Source organism: Hyalella azteca, unplaced genomic scaffold, assembly GCF_000764305.2.
Source record: "Hyalella azteca isolate HAZT.00-mixed unplaced genomic scaffold, Hazt_2.0.2 contig9347, whole genome shotgun sequence".
Taxonomy (NCBI): Eukaryota; Metazoa; Arthropoda; class Malacostraca; order Amphipoda; family Hyalellidae; genus Hyalella; species Hyalella azteca.
In genome coordinates, this window is record NW_025939421.1 from 193,473 (window position 1) to 206,154 (window position 12,682).

Below are 12,682 nucleotides of genomic sequence, written 5' to 3' on the forward strand. Positions count from 1 at the left end.
AGGGTAAGTGGGTCAGGGTAAGTGGGTCAAGGTAAGTGGGTCAGGGTAAGTGGGTCAAGGTAAGTGGGTCAGGATAAGTGGGTCAAGGTAAGTGGGTCAGGATAAGTGGGTCAGGATAAGTGGGTCAGGATAAGTGGGTCAGGGTAAGTGGGTCAGTATAAGTAGGTCAGAATGCAAGGGTCACTAATTCACTTCTGTGGCGTCACTTCAGCCGCATCGCCCATTACTTTTTTTTGCATCTCATTTTTATTTGCGTTAAAGCAAGAAAATTAGAACAAAATCAAGAAAAGTAAAGCATCTGAACTAATTTTTTAGCATCAGTCAGGATTACGGCAAACGAACACCGCCACTCGTACGGTTACGGCAGCCGTAATAAGGTTACGGTTAACGGTTCAGGGCGCGGCCGCTCCGGGAGCTCCAATAAGAAAATTGAGTTAAAGTGGCGGGAGGTGCGGGGGAGGGGGGGGTGAAGCCCTAATTGTATTGCCTTCTTTCTCTTTAACTCTTTTCTCTTGTTCGTTATAGCTTTACGATGCTCTCTCTTCTGCCCCGGACAAAACGTTCCACTCTTTCCCCCACTCCATTCCCCACAATTGATTAGCTAATACTAACTAATTTTTCCTCCTTTCTTTCACTCGAAAACTTTCCTTCCACTTCCTACCATTTTATCTTTCAGTTTTTTTTATATTTATTTATATTTCTTCTATTTTATCTGACGGTTTCATTCATTTCAATATTATTATTTATTGATAATATTCAACATTATTTCATGTAATGTTCGTCGTACCAAACCAGGCCTGCTGGTCGCCCTGGACTTCGATGGCGAGGCCGAAGTCGGCGAGTTTGACGGCCGCGCCCTTGGCCTTGCTCGCCAGCAGCAGGTTCTCCGGCTGGGGGTGAAGATAGAAGTAGGTGTCAGTGAGATTAAAATCATTTAATATATGTGAGGGAATATTTTTTTTAGATATCAACCTAATAAAGACAAAAATTCAATTGTTTGTTTCAGATTATTAAAAGAAAAATTTTCCGGCTGGGGGTGAAGATAGGAGTGTCAGTGAAATAAAATTATTTAATATAAATGAGAAAATATTTAATTTTTTGAGACATCAGCCTTACAAAGACCAAAAATTTTATTGTTTATTGTTTCAAATTATTAAAAGAAAAATTCTCTGGCTGGGGGTGAAGACAGGAGTAGGTGTCACTGAGATCAAATTATTTAATATATATCAGAAAATATTTAGTTTTTTTAAATATCAACACTTAAAAGACCAAAAATTTAATTTTTATTGTTTCATATTAATAAAAGAAAAATTTCTCCGGCTGGGGGTGAAGATAGGAGTAGGCGTCAGTAAGATAAAAATCTTTATATGAGAAAATATATGTTTTTTTTTTTTGAGATATAAACCTTATATAGACCATAAATGTAATTGTTTATTGTTTCAGATTAAAAGAAAAATTCTCCGGCTGGGGGTGAAGAAGTAGGTGTCAGTGAGATCAAATCATTTAATATATATGAGGAAATATTTAGTTTTATTGAGATATCAACACTTTCAAGACCAAAAATTTAATTGTTTATTATTGCCTATTATTAAAAGAAAAAGTTCTCCGACTGGGGTGAAGAAATTTGTCAGGGGGTTAAAGTCATAAATGAGATATAAATAATATAATCATATTCAAGACAATATTTAATAAGCTGAAACGTAAAGAATTAAGACTCAAAATTTGATCAATTGATCAAATTAAAATAAAGGTTTAAAATCATTAACCTCTANCTTCTTAACTACCATCATTACCCTTCTTAACTACCATCATTACCCTTCTTAACTACCATCATTACCCTTCTTAACTACCATCATTACCCTTCTTAACTACCATCATTACCCTTCTTAACTACCATCATTACCCTTCTTAACTACCATCATTACCCTTATTAACTACCATCATTACCCTTCTTAAAGACCATTTTACCAGTCGTAAATACCACGATAACTGTAATTGATTACCATGATAACCGTCCTGATAACTGCCATTCATTACCATGACAATAACTGTTTATAAACCATGATAACCGTCATGATTAGCGCTAGTAATTGCCATCGTTATTACACTTACTTGTCATCATTCCCACTCTTAATCATTAACACTATTAATCACCGTGATAACCACTCTTAATTGCCGTTATAACTAAGCTTAATTACCATAATAACCAGTCTTAATTAACATGATAACTAAGCTTAAATATCATAATAACTGTTCTTAATTGCCATGAAAAATCCAAGCTAATGAGACAATCCCTGTCAATAACGAGACAAATCGACCCTAATGAGACAGGCAAACTTTAACAATAACAGGCCAAATCGAAACTAATGAGGCGGGGTTAACCGATCTTCATTAGCTGTTAATTAGGCAGAGGTTTAACGAGCTGCGACGTTTATCATCAGTAGTTAGCCTGCACAGCTGATAAACCTTGTCGCTGTTTGCACGGGCTGAATTCCAACGCGTTCCAAGCTTGGAAATTTACTGGAATTCCAGGAATGGCTTTGCCGTGGATTCCCGTTCAGCAACAGGGGCCGATTACCGCTGGCTCTACCTCGGCCGTCTTAGAATTACTCCTAGTCCCGTGGATGGTATTTTTGGTATTTTTGTATTGCAGAAAGAATTCTCTACCCTAGTAACAAAATAACTACGTTTCTTGTACGCAAACTGAGTTCATTGAAAATTGAAATATAACAGTTTTACATTACACTGCACAAAATAACGACCGAGTCCTTTGTATGCAAATATGATTATATTTTATAGTACAACACCATGTTCACTGTACAAAACATGACACCAACACGAATATTTCCTACACAAAATCATGGCACAAACATTCCAACCACAAAAACAGTCACGAAAATTCTCTACGAAAAACATTACACGTACCCATAAACTGCACAAAAACATGACTGATCCACAAACATTCCTTGCACGAAAACATCGCTCGAACACAAACATTTCCTATACAAAAAATGGCACCAACCCAAAAATTATTTGCACCAAAACATGACACAAACTTTTTCCGCACACAAGCACAACACAAACGATCCCTTCACACAGAAGATTTTTCGCAATCACCGCACAAACTTGCGGTTGCCAATCTAGAAAGCGTCTTGAATTTGTCTGACGAGCTCGAGACGCGGGGGTAAATATGGGGTGCAAGGGAGATAGGAAGGAATCCTTAGGCAGGAAGAGAAATCTTATAAAAAGAATCTTCAGTAGATAAAAAATTCTCGAAATAATAATATCTCCGAACGGATAGTATCCTCGAAAGAATAGTATCATCGGAAGAACAATATCATCGAAAGAATAATATCCTCGAAAGAATAGTATCCTCGGAATAATAATATCCTCGGAAGAATAATATCCTCTAAAGAATAATATCTTAGTAGGAATAATAATCCTCGGAAGAATAATATCCTAGTATAAGAATAATATCCTCGGAAGAATAATATCCTAGTATAAGAATAATATCCTCGGAAGAATAATATCCTCGAAAGAATGATATCCTAGTAAGAATAATATCCTCGAAAGAATGATATCCTAGTAAGAAAAATATCCTCGAAAGAAAATACCCTAGAAAGATAAGAAGTCCTCAATAGGAAAGAAATCCCAACGGGGAAGAATTTCGTGGTCGTGAAGTGGCGCATTAGGGAGCTAACTTTGGGAGTGGGCGCTTCCTAGGCTGCCTTCCTCAGCCCATCCCCTGTTTGGGGACATTTTTTTTCTTTGAGGGGGGGGGGAGGCTGAAAGGGACTTTTTTTGTGGGGGAGGGGAAATGACTTTTTTGGGGAGCATGGGGAAGGGCTGAGGTTGATATTTTTGGGGGAGGTTGGGGGCTGTAAGATGCAATTTTGGGGAAAGAGGGGCTGAGAAAGACGTTTTTGGGGAAGGGGGGACTGCGGAGGGCTTTTTTTTTTTGAGGGAGGACCTGAGGGCGAGAGCTTCATGCCTTGGGCGTAGCCCCACTGGGGAAATGTTCGATTTGAATGCCTGGAAAACTTGGGTGAGATCGCATGTCTGGTATCCGATCGAAATATAACTCTTACATAACTGACTAGTCTTAAAAGGAACTACAGAAAATAGATAATTCTACACTATAAAATATAATGTTATACTACAATATATAAGATACATGATAAGCTACAATACTCACAGATCGAAGACTAGGTAGTGGTAAGACTCCTCCTGTATACTGTCATGCAGGCGAACTGTGAACAACATAAACAACAGTTAGATAATATTTCACAACACTTTTAATTACTAAGAATAAAACATTACTTATAAAATTGAATAAAACATTACTCGTAAAATTCTCCACGCAGGGCGAAACATGACTGAGAATAAATTAATAAGTATAAAAGATGACTAAAAATGAATGCAATTGTTGCATGAGAAAAATTCGAACAAGGCGTGTTATGTAAAGATAGGATCGCAGGCCGAATCGACAAAATTTTCGATTCGAGCGCAAAAGTTGGCGTTTTAAGTCCGAATTAGTTATACATTGACGATCGGAGATGAGAAGCGACAGAACTTTGAGTAATACCAATGGTGCTGCATGTAAGCGTTCATAGAGCCAAATATGGTCTGTCACCGATTAGTGAAGTGCTTAATTTTCGCAGCTTGCTGGGTTTTTAACCCGCAACTCACTTCATCAATCTGTGTGTTCTTAACCACCAGGCCACCTCGCCGATTTTTACCAGAACTGTTACAGGTAGCCGGGATCTAACCCACAACTCAGTGCCCCAATCCTGGTACTCTGAACTTTAGAAACTGGGCCACAATGCAGTATTTTAGACGTTCATCCAAATGTTCTTGATTCCTTACATAGAAACTTCGAAATCTGAAACTCTTCACCCAAAAACTTACAAATCTGAAACTATTCATCTAGAAACTTCAAAATCTGAAACTATTTATCTAGACACCTCAAAATCTGAAACTCTCAACCAAGAAACTTCTCAACTTGAAGCTCTTCGCCGAAACTTGAAGCTCTTCACCGAAACTTTGTAATTTGCTCTTCAGGCTATACAGTAAACATACTCCTACACGTCCTCTACATATAGGCTTTGATCGAGTTAAATACAGACTACCTCCGGAGCGCAGATACAATGTAAAGACTGTTATCATTTATGCTGATATATGACTAGACCGCAGAGAATTTAAAAGCAAAGAAAACACCAAGCAAATTCACCATATCGATATTGAATATCGATATTGAATATCGATATGGTGAATTTGCTTGGTGTTTTCTTAGCTTTTAAATTACACTTGTGAACTTGCGATATAAGCAGACTGTTAATATAATATAAGTACTTATAGACTGCAGAGCTGCTATCATCCCGTATCATCTATCAAGATGATGGTTGATGCTAAAGTGACATTCATCTTTGAATACTGAAACGTGTCTATGAGAACTCTAAAGACCAATGAGGAACAGTTAAGAAACGTAAATAACTACTGAGAAATGATAAGAACTGGTAATGAGCGGCAAGAAGTGTTAGCCATGCTGATAGTTTACCAACGATATATACCAATAAAATACAAATTATATAATGATTATGCAATGCCAGTTAATCAATCGACAAAAATTGGTAAATTCGGTGAAAAACATAAATAATGATAGGTACATATATTCAATATATGACATTGAGAGACATGTGCAAGTCAAGATCAGTCCAAATATCTCTTGATTCAAAATTAATATTAATACCTGGAGGAAATGTCTCAGATTGACGCTTTTAATGCATCTGCAAAGGCATTATTTATTAACACAATCACAAGTGAATGACGAGGAGGTTCTCATAAGTCTACGGTAATTCGTCCGAGCATTTAAGTTATTTGGATTTAGAATTTCACGGAAATTTGATCCAGTAATTAAGTTAAATTCATGAAATAGAGTCATCTGCATGAATAAAATAAAAAAATATTTTCTTCAAACACACTTAAATTAAAACAAAATAACAGCATAAAATCCTGTATTATACTAACAGAAACATGAAGCAATTCACAATAATCTGTGCTTGCAATAACGTACGCGCTTGCAATAACATTTTCTCAGAAAATGGAAAAATAAATTGGAATTTCATAGAAATAAATCCGATATTGAAGAGAACTTGGAAGGAGATAAGTTTGGGTAATGAGCTCCTAAATGGGATGCTTGAGACAACTTCAATGGGAAGTTGTGAAGTGAGGGGGTGAGGGGAGGAGCGGGGGAAGGAAGGGGGAGGGTGAGTGCAGTTGTTGGGCGAGAATAGGTATATGGTTGTGTTGGTATAGGGAGAATGGCGGTATAGGTATAGCGTAGGTATAGGGCTAACCTGGGTATAAAGGGTGTGGGTATCGGGCGAATGGCGGTATAGGTATAGGGTAGGTTTAGAGCTAACCTGGGTATAAAGGGTGTGGGTATCGGGCGAATGGCGGTATAGGTAACAATTCACGGTCGCCCTGGTGACCCTGGGGCGGCCGTAAGGCGGCCGCAAAGCAACAAGTCGACTACCCATTTTCCGTGAATCCCTTTAAAAAATTCATCTTTTTTAGAGTCACTAAATGTACAAATCTGTTTTTGCTTTACAAGAGACCTGATTGCAGTTGAACGAAGGATGCGAATCAATATAATTCTTGTTGATGTCAACATGATTCTTCTTCGCGTCAACAAAATTTTTCTTCATTTCGATATAATTCCTAACATAATTAACATATGTCTATTAAATATCAATATACTTTTTGTCCACGTTAACTCAGCACATAGCTAATTATTTTTACGTGAGCTTCAAGCTGCTTACGCATGCCTCATTAATTTGAGAAGTAATATCGTTAATTATTTCGTTTGAATATTATTTTATTCAACCGGATGGGCAGCCTGAAGAAAATTTCGAAAAATCATCAATGGTTATATTTCGAAAAACGACCATGTTTGTAAAGACTTATAAATTTGAGTTCAATATACGCGTTTTTGTGCCTCGCTACGTGTACTTTATAGGAAAATTTTCATCATTTCAACTTACCCTCCAGGCAAACGACGTTGATTCAACGTTGAAATAAACTTTGTTTGGTTAAATAAACGTTGTTTTGTTGAATAAACGTTGAAATGAACGTTGGATAGTTGAATCAACGTTGAAATAAACATTTTTTTAACGTCGTTTGCCTGAGGGAACTAAATTTATTGCGAACTCAGCTTTCGCTTGTAATAAAATTTTACAAAAGGGAAAAACGAGGTAGACGAAAAAAGTATAAGTAGAGCAAGAATAAAACATGGAAACATTAAGAGCGAGAAAAAATTTTATATCCAATCTAAAAGCGAAGATCTATTAAAGCAGATATTGTAAAGTGGATTGTACAAGTGATGTTCAAAGATTTACGTTTAAAATACGACGTTAGATTAATTAGGAAAAAAAAAAAAAAATTAAAAAGTGGACTTATATCAATAAAATTTCCTTCGGGAAAGCTTAATGCCGTGAAATTCATGACTCAACAAGATTTGCATAGCAAAATTTTGGAAAAAATCATAGGAGTGAAATTATAGGATTATAGCAAATCACTCTGAAGGATTTTTTACGAACACTAATTGCAAACTGATAGATTTATTGAGAAGTGAAATAAGTATGTTTTAGAAAAATGTTAATTTGTATAGTGTGAAAAATATATGAATAATAAATATTTGAAAATTCGTAATGAATTTAGAGAAAAAAAGTTAGTTCAGGGAATTTTATTAGGAAATACACGACAAACAAGTTTTCAACAATTCAAAAAATATAAATTTCGTTTTTCTTTTAATTTTTTACTAAAATTTTATTTTATTGATATAATTTAATATCATGTCATACCAGGAACTACAATAATGAATGTAGAAAAATTTGATCGCATGAATATAATGGATTGAAATGAATAAGAATAAATATGAATCAAATGGATGAAAGCATGAAAAATTAATAGAAATAGAAATTTAAACAACCATTAAAAATAACCCATGTTAATTTCCTAATTAGATATAGAATAAAAAAATTCAAATGCAAAATTCTGAAAAAATCAAGGACGAAAAAAAGCTAAAAATCAAGTATAGATTTTGTTTTAGAAAATATTTTTGGAAAAGTCAAAAATACCAAGGAATGAATATATATAGTTAATATAATAATCCCTATAATATAATATACCTATATTTAATAGTAATAACCGCTTGAGGATGAATATAGTATAACAACTATTTGAATCAATACCAAAATTAATAACTGTTTGAATTAATAACAAATTAATAACTATTTGAATAAATACCAAATTAATAACTAATTTGAATAATAACAAATTAACAACTATTTGAATTCAAGAATTGATGTCACTTTCTTTCAAGAATTTATGTCAAATCGCGGGGAATTAAGGATTAAGTAAACAAGGATTATAAAAAACGCATACGTATTTTAGAATCCTTGTACATTTTTAATTAAACTTAGGCCCAGTTTGAATTCAGCTTTTAGCTCCTATCCCCTTGAAATTGTGAATAAATACTTTTTGTTACTCTGTCGATTATTTATCAAGTTAGGTTTTAATTTCGGTTCTGTTACTTTTAATTGTATTAATTTGCGATTTTTATGCGAATCCTAGATTCTACGAACTGACGATGAAGCTAGAAACGTTTTCTATATAGATATGAATTTTTGTGGAATTTTCTTTGCCTTTAAATTTTTATTTGAATTCATTAGTGGGCGAAACCAGACTAACTTCAAAAATTATTTCATGTGCCGATGTTCAAAAATGCGCACTAAAACATGAACCAAAATAACAGAAAAAAAAATTAGCAAAGAATCAAGCTTTTCGAGTAACGTCGGCAGCTCGCCGTACACTCACAACGGAAATTTTGTGAACAATTCAAACGCAAGTAAAAAAAAATATTCTAGATATTTCGGCAAGAATTGGTGAACATACGAAATTTTCTATGCAACTGAAATGATCGGCATAACAGCCCACCAGGCATATGACGTATTTAATTAACGTTTATTATATGTTGTTTCAAATAACATTGAAATAACGTTGATTAAGCGTTGTTTAATCAACTCGTTATCAACATTGCTTCAACGCAAGACTAGGATGCACGTGCAATCACACAAACAATTCAAAAAAATCACCGACAGCTTTACACGTGTCCAGTCGTTTGAATCGCCAGACTGACTAATAAATACGATAAATATTTACCGAGATGATCGACTAAAATTAAAATGTTAACTGAGAATATCACCAAAAATGTAACTTCTAACCGAGAAAGATCGAAATTTTTACTGATAAGATCTCTATAAAGATTTAAAGGGTAGCTGAGAGGATTGATTACGATTTAAATTGAAACCGGAAGGACCGATAAAAATTCAAATTCTAAGCGAGAATATCGATTAAAATTTGAAATTCAAATCGAACAAAATTTAAATGGTAACTGAGAAGCTAAAAAATATTTACATTTCAAGCAAGTATGTCGAAAAAGATTCAAAGCGTATTACCGACAAAAATGCTAGTATCAAAATAGTAGCATAGAAGTACGATAAAATTCAAAAACCGAACCAGCCAATAACGATAAAGATTTAATGTGTAACAGTCAATAACGGTTAAGGCTCTTTAAACCGAATCATATAATAACGATAAAGATTTAAAGTTTTAAGTCATTAAGATCATAATATATAAAAACGATACAGATTCAACATTGAATAACGATCAAATTATAAACCGTAACAGGTCTTCGTGAGAAAGATTTAAACCGTAACAGTTCATAACGATGAAGATTTGAACCGTAACAGTTCATACAATTCATAACGATAAAGATTTGAACCGTAAAAGTTCATAACGATAAAGATTTTAACCGTAACAGTTCACAACGATAAAGATTTGAACCGTAAAAGATCATAACGATAAAGATTTTAACCGTAACAGTTCATAACGATAAAGATTTGAACCGTAACAGTTCATAACGATAAAGATTTGAACCGTAACAGTTCACAACGGTAAAGATTTGAACCGTAAAAGTTGATACCGATAAAGATTAAAACCGTAACAGTGCAGAACAATTAAATTTTTAACCATAACAGTGAACAATGATAAAAATTTAAACCGTAACAGTAAATAACGATAAATAATAGACGCAGAATAACGATAAAGATTTAAACCGTAACAGTAGATAACGATGAAGATTAAACGCAGAATAACGATAAAAATTTAAACCGTAACAGCGAATAACGATAAAGATTCGTCTAGATAAAAAGCTTTAAAGAGAACGTGAGAGCAGAACTAATGAGCAGGCATAAGAAGAAGTGAGTAAGAAAAAAATGTAATGAGGCTGAACGAAAACATGAGTTAAAAATGAATGCTGAACGCAAACAATGAGTAAAATGAACGTACCTAGTAAATGAGGGCTGGTTTCGTAGAAGTTTCCTGCAACATAGTGAAGAAGCTGAGGCATGAGGCATATCATGTAGGTTGGTTCCATCATCAATGTGCTCATGTTGACTGCAATATGTTTCTTTCCACTCGTTATGTTGGTTATGTGACTATGAGGTTTACGACTTAGAGGTTATGTCGTGACACTGATAGCTATGTTGTCATATGGATGCTGGTAGCAATGTTGTCATGTGGATGCTGGTAGCAATGTTGTCATGTGGATGCTGGTGGCAATGTTGTCATGTGAACGCTGGTGGCAATGTTGCCATGTGGTGCTACGCTGGTGGCAATGTTGTCATGTGGACGCTGGTGGCAATGTTGTCATGTGGACGCTGGTGGCAATGTTGTCATGTGGATGCTGGTGACAATGTTGTCATGTGGATGCTGATGGCTATGTTGTCATGTGAATGTTGGTGGCAATGTTGTCAAGTGGACGCTGGTCGCAATGTTGTCAAGTGGACGCTGGTCGCAATGTTGTCATGTGGATGCTGGTGGCACTGTTGTCATGTGGATGCTGGTGGCAATGTTTATGTGTAGCAATGTTGCAACGTATTTACATTCGTTATGCAGGCGGTTGACATACAGAAACGATGTTTAGTGATTAGTGCTAATATTTTGTGCTCTAAAAAGTTGAAGTAATTCAGCATGAATGTTAAGTTGAATGTGGTGGAAGCTGAATGTTGTGAAAGTTACCAAGTTACACACACAACATCAACAGGTTAGAAGTAACACATGGGGTTGATTTTGAAAGCCACTACTCTACAACCGATATTATCATACAAAATTTCTCCATTCAACCGAAAATTGGGCCACCACTTGACTTTCAACCGCTCGAACATCCGTTGAAACATTACAACGACTACCTAAGAAAATTGATTAAAGCGGAAACAAAAATTACTTCTGAGATAGGTACTATTTTGACATCTATTGTCATAGCAACGAATGTTAAAGCAATAACTATTTATAACAACAATTTCGACAGCAATTACAATAAAAAATTGCAAAATGAATGGCTTACTTCATTAAAAAATGAAGCTAAGCCATTATGAACATTAAAACCGCCATTATGAACATTAAAACCGCATGGGAAGGAACAGTGTGTGTGGGGAACAGCATGGGGAAGAATGGGGAACAGTTGGGGAATAACACTAAAAAGAACACTGTAGAGGAAGCAGTGTAGGGAACAGAGTGGTAGAGGAAGCGAGTGTTCGCTAGTATTTACACTCAACCAGCACATGAATTTCATGAGTTAATGGAGTTTCATGTTACAAGGATACAAATCTTAAAAATGCCAATTTTGAAACAGAGAATCTGTTTAGTTATAATACTGTACGAAAATAGCGACATAAACAAATATTTATGAAATCTAGTTCGGCCACGTTTAAATCAATGTTGCTATAGAAACATTGTTTTTGCTCGAGCCTTCAATTGCATCCTGAAAAAATGCGTGTAAGAAATTGTACATCGAAAATACCGCTTAAATCTCAATGCTTATATTCTTTTAACCGGGGTCGATGTTTCAAGTTAAAGTTCTTTCAAGAACTTCAAGTCTGAAAAAGGATAATTATAATAACAGGAAACTGAGCGGTATATACTAAACAGCCCAGCAAGAATCCTAATAATATGTCCGTACATAAAAATAAAAGTGATGAAATATATGAAAGAGAGACCTCAATAATCTCTCATTTATAATCTTGCAGAGGGCTCCCGGTTGTCACTCTATTCGAAACACGCAAAACTATTTTGCGTCATTTAAGTTAGATTTTTGCATACCAATTTGAAACATTCTATTTTAGTTCCAATCATTTCCTCCTTTCGCTGCAATTATTTCCTTGCCTTCCTTCATTTCCTCCACTCCTTTTTATTCCTTTCCTGCTTTCCCTCCAAGTCTTTCCCTTTCCTCAACTCCATTCCTTCAATACTTTCCTTTAATCCTCTCTTGCCATCTTTTCCTCCAATCCTTTCGTATTTTTAATACGGAAGCTCCATGGCGCGCCAAATTTGAACTCCATGAGCTCCAAGGCGCGCACACTACCGACTCCATGAGCTCCAAGGCGCGCCACACTACCGACTCCATGAGCTCCAAGGCGCGCCACACTACAGACTCCATGCGCTCCAAGGCGCGCCACACTACCGACTCCATGAGCTCCAAGGCGCGCCACACTACCGACTCCATGAGCTCCAAGGCGCGCCACACTACCGACTCCATGAGCTCCAAGGCGCGCCACACTAC

The 12,682-nt window shown here is 35.6% G+C and overlaps 2 protein-coding genes across 2 annotated transcripts in view; both read right to left on the minus strand.

The window, feature by feature from the left end:
• LOC108672739 (calcium/calmodulin-dependent protein kinase type II delta chain) overlaps positions 1 to 926 on the minus strand; it is a gene marked incomplete at its 5' end in the record, with an annotated part of 56,298 nt that extends 55,372 nt beyond the window's left edge. The window contains one exon of the mRNA XM_047881977.1: positions 788 to 926. Within this exon, the coding sequence (XP_047737933.1) occupies positions 788 to 926 (139 nt within the window). The remainder of the gene's footprint in view (positions 1 to 787) is intronic.
• Positions 927 to 4,153: 3,227 nt separating this feature from the next.
• The window catches only part of LOC108672740 (calcium/calmodulin-dependent protein kinase type II), a gene marked incomplete in the record, with an annotated part of 29,004 nt that continues 20,475 nt past the window's right edge, over positions 4,154 to 12,682 (minus strand). The window contains 1 exon segment of the mRNA XM_018160462.2: positions 4,154 to 4,250. Coding sequence (XP_018015951.1) covers positions 4,192 to 4,250 — 59 coding nt within the window.